General features: G+C 42.2%; 1 protein-coding gene across 2 annotated transcripts in view; it reads right to left on the reverse strand.

Moving 5' to 3' along the window:
• Positions 1-15,102, reverse strand: part of Vlet (COMM domain containing 10 protein valette) — a 28,315-nt gene extending 13,213 nt beyond the window's left edge. Inside the window, exons 1-4 of one of the 2 annotated variants that reach the window (XM_071661950.1) lie at positions 15,000-15,102; positions 13,515-13,614; positions 8,599-8,700; positions 6,673-6,828 (exon numbers count right to left, since the gene is read on the reverse strand). In XM_071661950.1, the coding sequence (XP_071518051.1) occupies positions 6,673-6,828; positions 8,599-8,700; positions 13,515-13,614; positions 15,000-15,019 (378 nt within the window). In that variant the 5' untranslated portion in view covers positions 15,020-15,102. The remainder of the gene's footprint in view (positions 1-6,672; positions 6,829-8,598; positions 8,701-13,514; positions 13,615-14,999) is intronic. The other variant, XM_071661951.1, reaches the window with a different exon arrangement.
• Between the last annotated feature and the right edge of the window lie 5,680 nt (positions 15,103-20,782).

A 20,782-nucleotide genomic window follows, 5' to 3' on the forward strand; every position in this document is an offset into this window, starting at 1 on the left:
ACAAGACCATACTATCCAAAGGCTTTCATCCATGTGTCATTCTTATGATTTTTCACACACAAATCCCCTTCACATTTTTTTTTTTTTTTTTTTTTTTATACTTTGTCGCTGTCTCCCGCATTTGCGAGGTAGCGCAAGGAAACAGACGAAAGAAATGCCCCCCCCCCCACACACATGTACATACACACGTCCACACACGCAAATATACATACCTACACAGCTTTCCATGGTTTACCCCAGACGCTTCACATGCCTTGATTCAATCCACTGACAGCACGTCAACCCCTGTATACCACATCGCTCCAATTCACTCTATTCCTTGCCCTCCTTTCACCCTCCTGCATGTTCAGGCCCCGATCACACAAAATCTTTTTCACTCCATCTTTCCACCTCCAATTTGGTCTCCCTCTTCTCCTCGTTCCCTCCACCTCCGACACATATATCCTCTTGGTCAATCTTTCCTCACTCATTCTCTCCATGTGCCCAAACCATTTCAAAACTCCCTCTTCTGCTCTCTCAACCACGCTCTTTTTATTTCCACACATCTCTCTTACCCTTACGTTACTTACTCGATCAAACCACCTCACACCACACATTGTCCTCAAACATCTCATTTCCAGCACATCCATCCTCCTGCGCACAACTCTATCCATAGCCCACGCCTCGCAACCATACAGCATTGTTGGAACCACTATTCCTTCAAACATACCCATTTTTGCTTTCCGAGATAATGTTCTCGACTTCCACACATTTTTCAAGGCTCCCAAAATTTTCGCCCCCTCCCCCACCCTATGATCCACTTCCGCTTCCATGGTTCCATCCGCTGACAGATCCACTCCCAGATATCTAAAACACTTCACTTCCTCCAGTTTTTCTCCATTCAAACTCACCTCCCAATTGACTTGACCCTCAACCCTACTGTACCTAATAACCTTGCTCTTATTCACATTTACTCTTAACTTTCTTCTTCCACACACTTTACCAAACTCAGTCACCAGCTTCTGCAGTTTCTCACATGAATCAGCAACCAGCGCTGTATCATCAGCGAACAACAACTGACTCACTTCCCAAGCTCTCTCATCCAATAATAATGTCCAGAAGCTGGTGACTGAGTTTGGTAAAGTGTGTGAAGAAGAAAGCTGAGAGTAAATGTGAATAAGAGCAAGGTTATAAGGTACAGTAGGGTTGAGGGACAAGTTAATTGGGAGGTAAGTTTGACCATTATACAGTAATGGTCATATATTCATATCAATAATGCATTCTAATTTTCTTTTACACCTGAACGAAGCTACCCATTACTAGCAAGTCTCCCACATACTAGTTCTGACTTGACAGGTTCCAGTGCTGGAAATGAATTGTATCCAAAACTGGAAAAATACAAAACAAACCAAACTCTCTCTTCATTTACAAGCACCTTCCTAATAATGTTACAAATAAAAGACAAGAAAAATGAGCCTACTTTAAATTACAGTGAAAAATATCAAAATGATCTACAGAATCCATTATCCAGTAACCAAAACAGACTTGTCACAGTGCTTGATGCTAAAGGTATATGTTACAGTTATGGTCACCAGAAGTTACCCAGCGCTGAGTAAGATGATAACTGAACACCACAATGTTTATCACTGAAGAATTATTTTTCAACATGATATACTTGTTACTGCACCTCAGCACATAACAGATATAGTGATACTTGCCATAAAAATGCATCCTTATTAGTGAACCATCGATAGTGAAAACTAAACTACCTACTTACAGCAGGCATATCTTTTCCCTGTAACTGCCTCCAAAATTCAGCAAACAGAAATTCTACTAAAGCTTGCACCATCAACCGTGAACACTTACAAAAATATAACATCAAAGAATAATATCACATTGTAAACAAAGCTGAATATATAACCCTCTTATCCCAAGCTCTGACTCATTTAGCAATCTCACATACACAACCACATTCAATATATTCACACAATACAAACTTATACTTAAAAATGGAGTAGCCGAAATAGCAGTTTATATCTTTAAAGCTGCCCTATTTTTGTGTAAAGATAAAATTCTATCAATCACCCCCCACCCAGTTCAATCTGTGTGGATCACTTCTGTACAGCTTAAGAAATCACTTACATATCCTTAACCAATGCCCAGTGTGTTAAATGAAGCTGGGATTACTAGTGCTATACTTATAAAAGCGTTCTATAGTTTTCCATTTTCCAGACTAAGATGATTTATCAACCGAGACTAATGCCTCAATGCAAATCATCTCTATACACAAAGCTTCTATTGCACCCAATTCCCAGACATTCCCCTAGCATATTCCTCTGATATACTCTTATCCCTAAACAATTCTCAATGAATCTAACCATCTCTTCTGAAGTTTACCTCTCCTTTCTTTACTTTCAATTGTACTACAATATACCTTCTTGATCAACCTGTCATCTGCCACAGGTTCTACATGGCCATAATACTTAACAGACTTTCATCCAATCATTTAACTGAAGACTTCACACCATCCACCCTTCTCACATCTTCCTTCTATCTATCTATCCTTCTAATTATAATTATACTGCACAAGTTACCTGTCCTACAGCTTTTATTCTCTGACCCATTCTGGTTAATAAACTTGTGTTTTCCATCCACCTATCAGTGCTGGAACAAGTACCTCTTCATGCAAGCACTCTGTCTTAAATTCTAACATTCATCTGAACTTTCAGTGCACTTACACAAGCAAGCTATCATCTATGCATTCCACAAGACCATACTATCCAAAGGCTTTCATCCATGTGTCATTCTTATGATTTTTCACACACAAATCCCCTTCACATTTTTTTTTTTTTTTTTTTTTTTATAATTTGTCGCTATCTCCCGCGTTTGCGAGGTAGAGCAAGGAAACAGACGAAAGAAATGGCCCAACCCCCCCCATACACATGTATATACATACGTCCACACACGCAAATATACATACCTACACAGCTTTCCATGGTTTACCCCAGACGCTTCACATGCCTTGATTCAATCCACTGACAGCACGTCAATCCCGGTATACCACATCGCTCCAATTAACTCTATTCCTTGCCCTCCTTTCACCCTCCTGCATGTTCAGGCCCCGATCACACAAAATCTTTTTCACTCCATCTTTCCACCTCCAATTTGGTCTCCCTCTTCTCCTTGCTCCCTCCACCTCCGACACATATATCCTCTTGGTCAATCTTTCCTCACTCATCCTCTCCATGTGCCCAAACCACTTCAAAACACCCTCTTCTGCTCTCTCAACCACGCTCTTTTTATTTCCACACATCTCTCTTACCCTTACGTTACTCACTCGATCAAACCACCTCACACCACACATTGTCCTCAAACATCTCATTTCCAGCACATCCATCCTCCTGCGCACAACTCTATCCATAGCCCACGCCTCGCAACCATACAACATTGTTGGAACCACTATTCCTTCAAACATGCCCATTTTTGCTTTCCGAGATAATGTTCTCGACTTCCACACATTCTTCAAGGCCCCCAGAATTTTCGCCCCCTCCCCCACCCTATGATCCACTTCCGCTTCCATGGTTCCATCCGCTGCCAGATCCACTCCCAGATATCTAAAACACTTCACTTCCTCCAGTTTTTCTCCATTCAAACTCACCTCCCAATTGACTTGACCCTCAACCCTACTGTACCTAATAACCTTGCTCTTATTCACATTTACTCTTAACTTTCTTCTTCCACACACTTTACCAAACTCAGTCACCAGCTTCTGCAGTTTCTCACATGAATCAGCCACCAGCGCTGCATCATCAGCGAACAACAACTGACTCACTTCCCAAGCTCTCTCATCCCCAACAGACTTCATACTTGCCCCTCTTTCCAAAACTCTTGCATTTACCTCCCTTACAACCCCATCCATAAACAAATTAAACAACCATGGAGACATCACACACCCCTGCCGCAAACCTACATTCACCGAGAACCAATCACTTTCCTCTCTTCCTACACGTACACATGCCTTACATCCTCGATAAAAACTTTTCACTGCTTCTAACAACTTTCCTCCCACACCATATATTCTTAATACCTTCCACAGAGCATCTCTATCAACTCTATCATATGCCTTCTCCAGATCCATAAATGCTACATACAAATCCATTTGCTTTTCTAAGTATTTCTCACATACATTCTTCAAAGCAAACACCTGATCCACACATCGTCTACCACTTCTGAAACCACACTGCTCTTCCCCAATCTGATGCTCTGTACATGCCTTCACCCTCTCAATCAATACCCTCCCATATAATTTACCAGGAATACTCAACAAACTTATACCTCTGTAATTTGAGCACTCACTCTTATCCCCTTTGCCTTCACATTTTTATTCTTTATTTTTTTTTCTTTTTTTATACTTTGTCGCTGTCTCCCGCGTTTGCGAGGTAGCGCAAGGAAACAGACGAAAGAAATGGCCCAACCCCCCCCCATACACATGTATATACATACGTCCACACACGCAAATATACATACCTACACAGCTTTCCATGGTTTACCCCAGACGCTTCACATGCCTTGATTCAATCCACTGACAGCACGTCAACCCCGGTATACCACATCGCTCCAATTCACTCTATTCCCCGCCCTCCTTTCACCCTCCTGCATGTTCAGGCCCCGATCACACAAAATCTTTTTCACTCCATCTTTCCACCTCCAATTTGGTCTCCGTCTTCTCCTCGTTCCCTCCACCTCCGACACATATATCCTCTTGGTCAATCTTTCCTCACTCATTCTCTCCATGTGCCCAAACCACTTCAAAACACCCTCTTCTGCTCTCTCAACCACGCTGTTTTTATTTCCACACATCTCTCTTACCCTTACGTTACTCACTCGATCAAACCACCTCACACCACACATTGTCCTCAAACATCTCATTTCCAGCACATCCATCCTCCTGCGCACAACTCTATCCATAGCCCACGCCTCGCAACCATACAACATTGTTGGAACCACTATTCCTTCAAACATACCCATTTTTGCTTTCCGAGATAATGTTCTCGACTTCCACACATTCTTCAAGGCCCCCAGAATTTTCGCCCCCTCCCCCACCCTATGATCCACTTCCGCTTCCATGGTTCCATACGCTGCCAGATCCACTCCCAGATATCTAAAACACTTCACTTCCTCCAGTTTTTCTCCATTCAAACTCACCTCCCAATTGACTTGACCCTCAACCCTACTGTACCTAATAGCCTTGCTCTTATTCACATTTACTCTTAACTTTCTTCTTCCACACACTTTACCAAACTCAGTCACCAGCTTCTGCAGTTTCTCACATGAATCAGCCACCAGCGCTGTATCATCAGCGAACAACAACTGACTCACTTCCCAAGCTCTCTCATCCCCAACAGACTTCATACTTGCCCCTCTTTCCAAAACTCTTGCATTTACCTCCCTAACAACCCCATCCATAACCAAATTAAACAACCATGGAGACATCACACACCCCTGCCGCAAACCTACATTCACTGAGAACCAATCACTTTCCTCTCTTCCTACACGTACACATGCCTTACATCCTCGATAAAAACTTTTCACTGCTTCTAACAACTTTCCTCCCACACCATATATTCTTAATACCTTCCACAGAGCATCTCTATCAACTCTATCATATGCCTTCTCCAGATCCATAAATGCTACATACAAATCCATTTGCTTTTCTAAGTATTTCTCACATACATTCTTCAAAGCAAACACCTGATCCACACATCCTCTACCACTTCTGAAACCACACTGCTCTTCCCCAATCTGATGCTCTGTACATGCCTTCACCCTCTCAATCAATACCCTCCCATATAATTTACCAGGAATACTCAACAAACTTATACCTCTGTAATTTGAGCACTCACTCTTATCCCCTTTGCCTTTGTACAATGGCACTATGCACGCATTCCGCCAATCCTCAGGCACCTCACCATGAGTCATACATACATTAAATAACCTTACCAACCAGTCAACAATACAGTCACCCCCTTTTTTAATAAATTCCACTGCAATACCATCCAAACCTGCTGCCTTGCCGGCTTTCATCTTCCGCAAAGCTTTCACTACCTCTTCTCTGTTTACCAAATCATTTTCCCTAACCCTCTCACTTTGCACACCACCTCGACCAAAACACCCTATATCTGCCACTCTATCATCAAACACATTCAACAAACCTTCAAAATACTCACTCCATCTCCCTCTCACATCACCACTACTTGTTATCACCTCCCCATTTGCGCCCTTCACTGAAGTTCCCATTTGCTTCCTTGTCTTACGCACTTTATTTACCTCCTTCCAAAACATCTTTTTATTCTCCCTAAAATTTAATGATACTCTCTCACCCCAACTCTCATTATTTATCATCCCAATTCTAATTATACTACACAAATCATTCACTTCTGCTACTCTTAACTTTTACCTATGTAGTTTCATATACAAGTGAATTTCAAATCCAAAGGGTACAAACAAAATACTAATGGAAGCACCTGGTCTTTCAGACCTGTAAAAAATAGTGTGCACCCATATGCAGGCTCACCAAGAGGGATCCTAAGGTCTATAACCAGATGAAAGTTACAACTAACTACAACATATGACACCATTCAACCAGCTCTGTGTACAGCTTCCTATATTCTGCAGTATCAAATAACTCCATACCTGCTTTTCAGAAAGGCTATGTTGGCGAAGCTTATCAACAATAGGCTTGGCATTGACTGCCCAGTGTTCTGTAAAGATTTTCACTCTATCCTCCGAGATACCAGCAGCAGAAAGGTGTTCTTCTAGAAGAGCTGGGCGCACCATACCATGTGCAGCCTGAAATAGAGATGAAAAAAAAAAAATGACTTTCTAAAAGAAAACGAAAGATAGGAAATCTAACATCATCAACTTTGTTTCAATTACATGGGATACACATCAAGTGCATAGTCTCTCAGTTCACTCATAAACATTCTTAACCCTCCTAGTTTACTAATATACAACCTCATCTGATGTCCTGTATTTTAAACTGAAATATGAACCTCCTTATTAATATAAACACCTCAATTTTTCACTCTGATTACTAGGTTGAAACATAAAATGAGGTCAAAGTCTCTATTCACACCACTAATAAAAATGAAAATGAAAACTGAATTATGGAATACCTCACAAAGCTGGAAACTTAAAAGCGAATATATCCTAATGTCTCATTAAGAGTCTAATCATATTGTGCTTGAAACCCATATCCTCTCTCTCTAGGTGCAAAATATCCCAGCCTTTTACTACCAAATATATTCACATTAACATCTTATTTTCACATCAGCAGTTTCCTCTTTCAAGGTGATATTGGAATTCATCTCCATTTCATTACATCATGAGTGAAAAGTCACCTTCACTTAGGTCAGGTCATGTCAAAGGAGAAAAAGGGGTATAGTCTTGTCAATGAACATCTCGCTCCAAAGGAGACCATCATTTCCCTGCTCATGACTAGCATGCAAACTTAAAGCTACAGCAGCTACAATGAATGGGTCTTGAGGTTGTATAATAAAAATCATAAATCCTCCAATAAAAGTGTCATTTTCATTGCACAGTAAGTCCATTAAAGTTTCTTGTGAATCTTTGTCAGCCTTAAGAGGCAAAAGAGGTACAATACTAAATTCTCAAATTTTCTAATAAGTTTTTCATTGCCACAACCATTCAATTCTAGAGAATTCTATCAAAGCAGCAAATTGTACACTATATCATCCTGTTAAGGAATGATGATATAGTGGAAACCCATTCATATGATGTTTAAAGGTAATTTCTATCAATAATTGAGACTATCTGTGCAGTTATCTCAACCCAGCTGAAACTTTCAGCACTAGTATCCAATACATTACTGGATTCTGGGAAATCAGCCATTATTTCGCAATGGCTGCCATTAAACAAACAGGTATTTGTCCACTGGTGAAAATGTTCTATTGACACAAAGATGAGATGGAAGCAAGGCAAGCCCCAGGCACTCAAAACTATTTTTCAGACGTTTCTAAATTTACTAATTGTAGTTTTATCACCAGTCATCATTTATACCCGTCAGTTATAGTATGGAATATAAACCTAGTACTAAAAATAACACAAATGGCAACCTGAGCATTTTTCAGCACTTTAAAAGTTATGGTATCTACAAGATATTAGGTGTCCCAAACTGATTCCAAGTCATTCATCATTATCAGAAAAAAATCTAAAATAACAAAAACCACAGGGGGCTGCAGTTCTAATAAAGAAAATGCTGCTAGAATATAATGTAAGTGGTTGACACTGCGAGAACTGAAAAAGTACACAGATGAGGCAATGATGAACATACTGCCCTAGGTCTGGAGAGAATCACCTGGGTGCTATCCGTCAATGACGTTCTCATGAGAGATTATTGAAGATGAATATCCTACACTCTCCATAAGTAACTGAGAATACCATAAAAGAGACAGTTATCAGAAAGAGCAAGGAGAAGAAGACCTCCTGGTGTTGCAGTTAGTGCACAACATTAACTTAGTGGTGGATGACTAATAGGTCTTCAATTCCAAATGACTTGAATATGGAGCTTAAAAGTGACCAAATTACTATTAGACCAACCTGCTGGATGATATGTAACACAGTACAGATTAACTGTCTAGTCTGCTCAGGCGTGTGACCTAAAGAGGTGTTTAGTTTCTCCTCTTCTTCTGCAGTAAACACCTGTAATAATACTAATCCATTAATGGCTAAAATACTGTGATGTAATCTAAAAAGTAGTTTTATAAACATGGAAACAGACGAGGAATGTGGGTGGGTCGGGCCATTTCTTGTCTGTTTCCTTGTGTTAACTGATAGGCACATGAAAGAGAGACTTTTGGATGTTAATGAGCTGAGATGGGCAACTGGAGGGATGTCTGATCATTATCATGTGGAGGCAAAGGTGAAGATTTGTAGAGGTTTTCTGAAAAGAAGAATGTTGGAGTGAAAAGAGTGGTGAGAGAAAGTGAGCTTGGAAAGGAAACTTTTGTGAGGAAGTACCTGGAGAGATTGAGTGCAGAATGGAAAAAGGTGAAAGCAAATGACGTAAGGGGAGTGGGGGAGGAATGAGATGTGTTTTGGGAAGCAGTGATGGCTTGCGCAAAAGATGCTTGTGGCATGAGAAAGGTGGGAGGTGGGCAGATTAGAAAGGGAAGTGAGTGGTGGGATAAAGAAGTAAGATTGTTAGTGAAAGAGAAGAGAGAGGCATTTGGAAGATTTTTGCAAGGAAGTAGTGTGAATGACTGGAAGATATATAAAAGAAAGCAGCAGGTCAAGAGAAAGGTGCAAGAGGTGAAAAAGAGGGCAAATGAGAGTTGGGGTGAGAGAGTATCTTTAAATTTTAGGGAGAGTAAAACAATATTTTGGAGGGAGGTAAATAAAATGAGTAAGACAAAAGAACAAAGGGGAACATCAGTGAAGGGGGATAATGGGGAGGTAATAACAAGTAGTGGTGAAGCAAGATGGAGTGAGTACTTTGAAGGTTTGCTGAATGCGTTTAATAATAGAGTGGCCGATATAGGGTGTTTTGGTCGAGATGGTGTGTGAAGAGAGAGGATCAGGGAGAATGGCTTGGTGAACAGACAAGAGGTAGTGAAAGCATTGCAGAAGATAAAAGCCGGCAAGGCAGTGGGTTTGGATGGTATTGCAGAGGAATTTATCAAAAAAGGGGGTGACTGTGTTGTTGAATGGTTGGTAAGGATATTCAATGTATGTATGGTTCATGGTGAAGCACCTGATGATTGGCAGAATGCATGCATAGTGCCATTGTGCAAAGGCAAAGGGGATAAAGGTGAGTGTTCAAATTACAGAGGTATAAGTTTGTCGAGTATTCCTAGGAAATTATACGGGATGGTATTGACTGAGAGGGTAAAGGCGTGTATAGAGCATCAGATTGGGGACGAGCAGTGTGGTTTCAGAAGTGGAAGAGGATAGGTGGATCTGGTGTTTGCTTCGAAGAATGGGAGAAAGACTTAGAAAAACAGATGGATTTGTATGTAGCATTTATGGACCTGGAGAAGGCATATGATAGAGTTGATAGAGATGCTTTGTGGAAGGTATTAAGAGTATATGGTGTGGGAGGTAAGTTGCTAGAAGAAGTGAAAAGTCTTTACCAAGGATGTAAGGCATGTGTGCGAGTAGGAAGAGAGGAAAGTGATTGGTTCCCACTGAATATCGGTTTGCGGCAGAGGTGAATGATGTCTCCATGGTTAATTTGTTTATGGATGGGGTTGTTTTGGAGGTGAATGCACGAGTTTGAGAGAGGGGAAAGTATGCAGTCTGTCGTGGATGAGAGGGCTTGGGAAGTGAGTCAGTCGTTGTTCGCTGAGGATACAGCACTTGTGGCCGATTCGGGTGAGAAACTGCAAAAGTTGGTGACCGAGTTTGGTAAAGTGTGTGAAAGAAGAAATCTGAGAGTAAATGTGAATAAGAGCAAGGTTATTAGGTTTAATAGGGTTGAGGGACAAGTTAATTGGGAAGTAAGTTTGAATGGAGAAAAAATGGAGGAAGTGAAGCGTTTTAGATATCTGGGAGTGGATTTGGCAGCAAATGGAACCATGGAAGCAGAAGCGAGTCACAAGGAGGGGGAGCAGGCGAAGGTTCTGGGAGCTTTGAAGAATGTTTGGAAGGCAAGAACGTTATCTCGGAGCAAAAATGGGTATGATTGAAGGAACAGTGGTTCTAACAATGTTATATGGTTGCAAGGCATGGGCTATAGATAAGGGTGTGCGGAGTGTGGATATGTTGGAAATGGAATGTTTGAGGACAATATGTGGTGTGAGGTGGTTTGATCGATATCTAAAACACCTCACTTCCTCCAGTTTTTCTCCATTCAAACTTACCTCCCAATTGACTTGTCCCTCAACCCTACTGCACCTAATAACCTTGCTCTTATTCACATTTCTTCTCAGCATTCTTTTTTCACACACTTTACCAAACTCAGTCACCAGCTTCTGCAGTTTCTCACCTGAATCAGCCACCAGTGCTGTATTGTCAGGGAACAATAACTGACTCACTTCCCAAGCTCTCTCATCCACAACAGACTGCATACTTGCCCCTCTCCCCAAAACTCTTGCATTCACCTCCCTAACAACCCCATCCACAAACAAATTAAACAACCATGGAGTGTGGCTGAGAGAGCAGAAGAGTGTTTTGAATTTGTTTTGAAAAGGTTTAGTCACATGGAGAGAATAAGTGAGGAAAGATTGACAAAGAGGATATATGTGTTAGAGGTGGAAGGAACCAGGAAAAGTGGGAGACCAAATTGAAGGTGAAAAGATGGAGTGAAAAAGATTTTGCACGATCAGGGCCTGAACATGCAGGAGGGTGAAAGGTGTGCGAGGAATAGAGTGAATTGGAATGATGTGGTATACCAGGGTCGATGTGCTGTCAATGGATTGAACCAGGGCATAAGAAGCGTCTGGGGTAAACCATGGAAAGTTTTGTGGGGCCTGGATGTGGAAAGGGAGCTGTGGTTTCAGTGCATTGTACATGACAGCTAGAGACAGAGTGTGAATGAATGTGGCCTTTGTTGTCTTTTCCTAGCGCTACCTCGTGCGCATGCAAGGGGGAAGGGGTTGTCTTTTCAAGCGTGTCGGGGTGGCAACAGGAATGAATAAAGGCAGCAAGTATGAATTATGTACATGTGTACACCTGTATATGTCATTGTGTATATGTATATGTTGAAATGTATAGGTATGTATATGTGCGTGTGTGGACGTGTATGTATATACATGAGTATGTGGGTGGGTTAGGCCATTATATCGTCTGTTTCCTTGCACTACCTCGCTAACATGGGGAACCGACAAAGTATAATAAAAAATAAATATATATGTGTGATCAGGGCCTGAACATGCAGGAGGGTGAAAGGAGGGCAAGGAATAGAGTGAATTGGAGCGATGTGGTATACTGGGGTTGACGTGCTGTCAGTGGATTGAATCAAGGCATGTGAGGCGTCTGGGGTAAACCATGGAAAGCTGTGTAGGTATGTATATTTGCGTGTGTGGACGTATGTATATACATGTGTATGGGGGTGGGTTGGGCCATTTCTTTCGTCTGTTTCCTTGTGCTACCTCGCAAACGTGGGAGACAGCGACAAAGCAAAAAAAAAAAAAAAAAAAAAAAAAATGTCTGTGTATGTATATGTATGCATACATTGAAATGTATAGGTATGTATAAGTGCGTGTGTGGGCGTTTATGTATATGCATGTGTATGTGGGTGGGTTGAGCCGTTCTTTTGTCTGTTTACTTGTGCTACCTCGCTAACGTGACTAAGTATAATAATAATATAAACATGGTCAATTCTTAATATGCTTACTCTTTTGATACTTAACACAGTACTTGACCTTTTGCATTCCAATGAATATCACATGCCGATTCTTATCAGAGACTAGAGAACAGCTAAAAACTTTTTAGTGTCAAAGACCCAAGAGCAATATGTGTCATTCCTGGAACAATTCTAAATGACAGTATATTGTTTATGGGAAGAACTGTCAACAGCTTGCATCATCAGATAAACATAAAATCAAGAATGAAACATATTTCAGGAAGCTAATCAATCAACATATACATAAGAAGAGAAAAAGTAAGAAAGCTTAAGGTAAAGCTTAAGGTAAAGAAATGAAAACTAAAAATTCTCACACAATGATACTAAAATGAGGAGCAGAGGTGACTAGCTACAAAAAATATAAAAATTGATGTCAAAGAGCTCATGATTTAACCAGCTTTGAGGTGTGATTCACATGGGAGAAGGGTCAGGTAGGATAATTTGGGGCTGAAGATCCTCAACTGTACTGTGCTTCCCATTTGCAGACAATGATATAGCCTAGTGGATGACCATCAATGACAGGAGACTACAGAAATGGGACACAAGCTGATGTCTGCCTATGTGGGACATCAAAAAGGAGCCCATTTCATCCCACTCCCTCAAGGAGAATAGCCTTGAGCTATTTCCAGCTACTGTACCAGATTGTTGGTCAAATTAGAACTTCTTACACAATCACAAACATTTTTTCATCACTGGAGGGTGACATACTGGATATTATCCCCTGACTACTTAAGGAAGACGGTAATATTAACCACAACCCTGGAGCGTCAGCCCATTATGCCAAACTCCCACCAACAGTAAATATTACTGTCAGATGTATCAATTTCCTTCAGTGGTTTCAACTACATTGCAGGTTTCACTCCTCCATAAGGACTACTTTCTCATCTGCAATCTAGACACCACCAATGTCTTCAACACTGCAAACAAATTCAACTTACCACCAGATTCGTCATGCCAAAGATGCAACTTTCTTACTGTATATTCATTCTTAAGCTGTCAATCTCAACCCACAAACACACATCACCACACATTTTGACCTATGATCCCAGTTGATGTGGCTAACTCACTAAGCAGTGTAGGAGCTCATTGAAAAGGGTCCTCAGGAAGAAAGGGAAGGTATCTTATGTCATAAAAAATATGCATTTTGTATGGAAAAAGGAAAAAATCTGACCTGTGAACGTCCAGAGGACAGAGCAGCACAAATGCGGCTTATTAATCCATCTATCTTGTTTACATCTATAGCATTTACAAGAGCTATCCCCTCTTGCAGTCTGAAAAAAAAGTCAATACAATTAAGACCTGTTTTCATGATCTTGTAGAATATGTAGACCTGTAAATCATGTGACATTTTTTATCTTTCATGTGGGCGTGTGACTTTCAATGGAAAAAAAATTAATGGAAGTGAAGCATTTAAGATCTCTGGGAGTGGACAAGGCAGAAAATGGAACCATGGAAGCAGCAGTGAGCCATAGGATGGGGGAGGGGGCAAAGGTTCTGGGAGTACTGACGAATGTGTGGAGAGAGAGATCATCATCTGGGAGGGCATTACTGGTCATTTTTGAAGAAATAGTAGTCCCAACAATATTATATGGATGCGAGGCATGGGCTATAGATATGGTTGTGTGGAGGAGGGTGAACGTTTTGAAAGTGATATGTATAAGGACAATATGTGGCATTAAATGGTCTGATCGAGTAAGTAATGAAATGGTTACCTCATACAGAAGGGCATTACCCTTCTGTATGAGGCAACCACTGTTTTGTTGTGTTCGCTGAAGGTTAGGTCGTTAAATGTCATTCCTAAGAGTCTTTCACATTACCAGCATAGTTTATCTAACGTCTGTGTTGGTCTGGTATTTTACACTGTTTCTGATTTCTTCAGTTTCTTGCTGAGATCAAAAAGCACACGTTTCCTTTTCCAATTAAAAAAATTGTGTATACCTTTTAAACATTTTAACTATAATCATTCATTAGACAGCGAAACTTCTTCATAATTTCAGATTTCATGTAAACAACAGATGATTACATGTCTTATGTGCTTGAGGGTAGGTAGCATCTGGCCCAGACGAGCCTGAAGACAAGTAAATACGAGACATCTTGCTGCACTGAGGCTGATGCCTCAGAAGTGGTAGGAGTTAAGTCTTGCGTTTCTTTCTTCGTACAAGAATATATGATTTCAGATGTTCAATCATATTTAAAAAAAAAAATATTTACATTACAGGTTAGGATGAGGTGCAAGCAAAATGGCGAGAAAATCTTTCCATCTTACAAATGAATGTTACGTTAGTTGTGCTACGGTTTGGTTAGTATGAGCTAACTTCATATATCTCCCTTGTTTCTTCCCCATAATTTACCTCGTCTTCATAGTACTTCCCACAAATGAGATCTGCGACATTCAGAGCAGTAATCGATATGCGTGTTATCCAAAAGTAGTTTCTGTGGTACCTTCATCAGGAACTAGACCATATTTTCCATGTAAAACTCAAAAAGTAATCACAAATACATAACTATTATCGAGTCGTAAACCAAAACTTCATCTAACCTAACACAGCAGGGAAAAATGTACAAAAAATGCCATACGGACACTTACGCGTATACTTCCAACTCACTACATAACCAAACTTCATATAACCTAGAGCCTTAGATTAGACACACAAACCTTTTTGTTAAGTGTAACATGATGTTGTCACAGTCAGACGGTGGATCCTGAGCAGGACAATGTTGACATTTGTGGTAAGCTTCGCCCACTTGAATCTAAATCCGAGTGACATTATCAAGATTAAAAACATACATTAAAATTGTTGTACTACTTTTCTTTCAAATCATCTATTGAAAATAATCAAAAACAGCTTAGAATAATCTCATATTTAGTAATTTATAGAATTAGATATATAAATTTGGGTTATTTAAAACTGTGTTGTAATCTTGATTGAGATGAATGTGAAGCATGTGACGTTTTCTTAAATGTTTATATTGTAGTTTGCTTTACTAGCTGGGTCATTATCAGTATATGGGAAATTTCCACATCTAATATTTTCCCCTCATACTTACTCGCCGTTTTCTGCGAAAATTATAGTTGATATATCTAACATCAGTCATCAAGTTTGTTGTTACCTTGGTTTAAAGGGTAAAGCATGGTAGTTTTCCTATATCACTTATATCATTTGTTCTTGATATTTAGATTCTTGAAAGTCTCATTGTTTCGAATATCAGTGATTAAGAAGATACATTTCCTAAGACTTCGATGATAATTCAATGGTGTGTGTGCGTGTGTGTGTGTGTGTGTAAAGATTTGCCAGGTCTGAGCACAAATCGTGATTGATGAAAAAGGTCATTGGAAATATCACGTTTATATCCCGATAGCCATGAATTGTATACTCCACCGTTAACTACGTGTGCAATTATGCTCAGAGTAAGAAATTCCCATCAGCTCTTGTTAAATGTCTTACTGATGATGCTGTAGTTACCTGAATTATATATAACTGGAAAAAATGTAATGCAAACAGTATTACATTTATTTTTCATTATCATCTTGGCCTGAGAAAAGTCATGAACGGAGATAAATTTTTTCATGTATTTGACGTTCTGGTATTCTTAATCTCGTCTCTATGATGTTTGATCGGTGACATTAAGAGAAATTTAGTATCTATTTTATTTACAATTGTTATCCTTAAATATATTTTGTTTTCTCTCATGCGTTATAAGAGTTTTCTGTTTAGTGGGTAAACTGCTGCAAACTTTCTCAGTTGCTCTTGTTGAAGAATAGTGACTAAGATCTTGGTGTTCATCTGAAATAAAACAGCTTTTGGTTTCATTAATGCATTATATTATGGTTAGCTTCGTAGAGGCTGATTGAAAGGATAATCAAAAATAACAAAGAGACATCTTACCCTACATTTATATCAGAATACAAACACTCAGTTAATTTTGTCAAACCTGGGGCTTTTGAAATACTAAGAAACTAGTGAACATTGAGAGATCTATGCGTGAATACATGAAATAGTCCTCCATGCAATTTACTTATTGAGTGCATATCTTCTGGAAACTGGAGACAATGCAAGTTGAGTTTTGCTTATTAGTGAAAACTGCGATGACAGACCACTCAGAACCAGTTAATCATGTGAGGACTCGTTTAATTTGGACAATAGATGCGATGTTCCGAATATTCTCTGTGTAGCAAATCTATTACCGGTGTCCTGGGTCGGTGTGGACTCAGTTTGTGTAAAAATGATCTTGATTAACGATATCCTATTGTAAAAGACTCTTACAGTTATCGTACGAAGGAACGACGGTACCCATGATCGCATCATGAAACCATTTAGCAAATTGTCTTTTTTACACTTCATGTTTCATTATTGTCCCATAATAGTCTACTGTAGAAGATAGAGGGAAGGTTTATAGAATAATGTAAAGCCTCTTGTTGCATGGCTGTCAGGAACATACAAAAATCACTTTGTTGTAAAGTGTTCTTCATAGTGTTGACAGAGGGGACCTCTGACACGACACTGACAGTCTGGGCAGGACACATGCACTCCTTCTGGGTTTATAAGCCTCTCGTGGTAGCTACGGGTCCACCGTGGGTGGTAGTAGTAAGCCCTAACAACCACAAACACCGCCCTTACAACAGCCAATGACGCCACCTGGAGCAGGAAGCCCAAGAATAGAGCGTTACCCAGGTCCATGAAGACGTTATCGTAAGGATGACTTACGAACACGAAAATGACGTAGCTAAAGAGCACGACACCGGCCAGAACTGCCAGGATGCGGACCACCAAACGAACCCAGAATGGTAGCGGGAAGATCCTGCACGAACGCTTGCTCTGGGGAGGCCTCTCACCCCTCTTGAGAGAGAGAGAGACCAGGCCCTCACTGACCCCAGACGCCATCACGATGATCAGAAGGTTTGTGATGATGACATACATAATGGAGGTTATAGATGGCATCTTGGGCGTGGCACAGGGATCTGAGAGGGAAAGGACGTCCCTACTGAACACCAGTGACCACACCAACCCCCACACAGCCAACCCCAACACGTATGACAATGTTCTGTCCAACTTAAGCGTCCGAACCTTGGCGGGGAAGATTGTGAGCAGGAAAGGCACCCTGGACGACACCTCTCGCAGGAGCTGGAGAAAGATATTCTCCCGCCAAGCGTTCCTGTCGATGTATGACCACCTTTGCCAGACATGTGACCCCTTGACCCGTGTAGGTCCAGACTGCCGGAACAACATCGTTTCTTGCCACGTGCCATCGGTCAACACCACGCGATCCACATCCCACGGCGCCCCGCTCTCCTCCAGCACCAGAGACAACTGCTGGATCTGTCCTAGTGGCAGTGTCGTGTTGATGACGACGTGTAGCATCTGGCCACAAGAGGTTCCCGGGTTCTTGATGAACAATGGTTCAGTCCAGTTACCGTCACTCATTATACTGACGATAAAGTTGGCCTTGGACCTCGACCAGAAGCTCCACATGGATGTGTATATAAACACATTGTATGTGAAGCCATAAGCTAACTCGTCACCTCTTAGAGGTTTTAGCTTACCCCGGTCACACAGGTCTACTGCCACGGCCAGGGCGCACATTAGGATCGCCAACAGGAGCAGAATGATCAGCTGCAGCGGTATGGGGTCTTTTGATGCCTTCAGGGTGGGGCTCTCCAAGGGTGAGGACAGGACTGTGTACGAACCTGGACCCACACACTCACAATTGATAATGTCCACTTGTGGGGTAGTCTTACAAGCAGAGGTCGTGATGTATCGTTTGGCTGACGGGTTGTACCTAACACATTGTTCAGACGTATGTAACACCCTGACGCTGGCGCTGACGGGGACAGACTGCGACTCTGTACATCCACTACACTCCATGGAGAGCGACTGGCCCAGCCTCGTTCCATTGCGTTCCATTGTGAACATTACGTATAGCTCCTGCTCCCGCTTACCACTGTTTCTTACCGTGAAGGTTAGGTTACTTCCTCTGTTGCCGTCAGCAGTGGATGTGATTTCAAATTCCTTCGTTTCAAGACTTGCCCCGAGCGGCAAGCAAGTGTGTCTACCGCCATCAATGATACTCATGTGGAGGAGGGGCGGCTCAACATCCTGACTTACCACACTGTTGTTCACTGTCATGGTTTCCAAGTTGAGCGACACTTGCATGAGCGTCGTACCGTAGGGAGGCAACTTGAGTGCCACCACAGGCGACGCCACCGTCGATATGTGCCAGGCGCACGAGTTGTCCCGGGACTTGAGGCAGGAGAGTGTCGCCAGGACCGGGATCTCCAGGGTGGCAGCGGGCGGGACGACCCGCGGGAACCTGTACATGACTGGGTAGACGACGTCTTGTTCTCCGGTGGTGGACAGTGTGAGGAAATCTGTGACAAAGTTACCTGGGAGGTGACCTTGAGGATTAAGTCTGGTCTGGACTGCCGTGATGACAGTAAGGTCACGCTCTACTGCCTGGGCAGGAAGGTCGACTCCCACACTGCTCACGTTCAAGGTTCTCCCGCCCGTAACCCCGTACACCCGTGGCAACGTCTTAATGGCATTTAGCGTCACATCAGGTGTGGTCACCTCCAGCGTGGCCGAGGTATGTCGGGCAACCATCAGCAGATCACCTATTGCTGTCATCACTTCATGCAGGCGGTCTGTCACCTCGTGTCCCCCGAGGGAGAGGCGGGGCTCCACGTGCTGCAGCGCCAGCAGTCGACCCAACACTTGCACTAACCGTAGGATGGCCGCATCCACACGAGGCTCCACCAGGTGCGTTACGTTAGCAAACTTCACCAAGTTGTTGGCTAAGCTAAGGAGGAGGTGTGCGGCCATCTCCTGCACCTGAGGCCCCGCCGGATCATTACCCACCAACGTCCCTACCACTACCAGGTTCTCTTCGATGGCGAAGTCGGGGTAGACCGAGGTCAGCTGTAACAGCTCCTTCAGGAGATCCTTCTTCATTACGTCGACGACCTGACTCTGGTCGGGCAGGTCTCGCAGGGCGAAGGCCACCAAACCTGCACGGATGACTGCAGTCTGGGGTTCGCCTCGGGCTACCAACATACGCACTTCTTCAATCATCTTCTGCACGTCCTCAGGCTCCAGGTTGGGAGGAGCTTTGAGGTCCACCTTGGCCACCAGGCGGCTCTTGTGCATGTACTCGTTCTCGACCCGTACCGTGACCCAGCGTCTGCCCGTGGGGAGCTGGAGGCCCTCGACCCACGGGTGGGTGCCACTGTACAGCAGGTAGGAGGGTGTCCCCGGGTCTCTAGAGCCAGTGTGGTAGAGACGGTACAGGAGGTTCCCACCGTCAGGGTCGACCCAACCGTTGCACGTCATCGTGAATTTCGTCTGGAAGCCGATCAGGTCTCGACCGTCGTCTTCCGAGGGCGTGAGGGAGCAGGTGCCGGGCGTGGGTGGCTGTGGGACCCGGTACCTCTGTGTGGACTCAGCCCACGCCCACTCGTCCTAACACAGCACGACCTTGTGCCTCACGCACCAGAGAAGGAAGGTCAGTAAAAGTAGAAATTTGGACATCGCGATATAAAGTTAAAGTTACCAAAGGATTATGTAGTTCTATAAGATACAAAGATTGATGAACGTTTTGTTGATGTAGGAAAGACGTCTCGCTCAGGAGAGGGGTGGTGTTACACGGAAGGTGGAGGCCAGCCATCTGTGGTTGTGGGGAGATGGAGCAGTTGAGACAGAGATGTTTATACCAACAAAGTAGAGAGAGAGAGAGAGAGAGAGAGAGAGAGAGAGAGAGAGAGGAGATGTGTAATAAACCAACAATACATAATAGGTAGAATGGTACTGCAAGATATGAGACCATGAAGGCACCAGGAACGAATCAAAGCAAAAATGTAAACAGCGAACATTTAACGTATCAGATGTAAACAGCGAACATTTGATATGCCAGAAGATGTAAACAGCGAACAAGTTGTAATACAGCTGAATCATTAACATATTGCTGTCTTATAGATAATGTTGTGCTGTTCGGATCAGTATATAATCCCTCAGTAAAAGTGAAGAAAATTCTTCTGAATAATACATAAACTTCCAACAAATGTGTTGTAACAGCCTCGGCTGTTAGAGATCTGGTTTGCTGTAGCTAAGCCTAAGCCATGAATAACCTATATATAGCACCTTAATTCTCCGTAATGAATCTAAAATAAAAAATTCACAAAAGAATGTCAAAAAACATCTTAGAATCGTGTGTGACATACAGTTTCCTACCATGGTCGACATGAACGACGCTGTCATGCAGACGACGCATATTCCAAGTCAAATATTTTATTTTTCAGTTTCATCACATAAGTCTTAACAAAACATTCTTAATATAGCATCATATTAATTTTCATGTATTTATGATGCTTTTCCAAGAGAAATGAAGTATTTTTGTGTTCTTGTTAGCATGGGTTGGTCGGGTGCCGGGCACACGACGCCTGGCCTC

The sequence above is a fragment of the Panulirus ornatus genome, chromosome 5 (assembly GCF_036320965.1).
Source record: "Panulirus ornatus isolate Po-2019 chromosome 5, ASM3632096v1, whole genome shotgun sequence".
Classification (NCBI taxonomy): domain Eukaryota; kingdom Metazoa; phylum Arthropoda; class Malacostraca; order Decapoda; family Palinuridae; genus Panulirus; species Panulirus ornatus.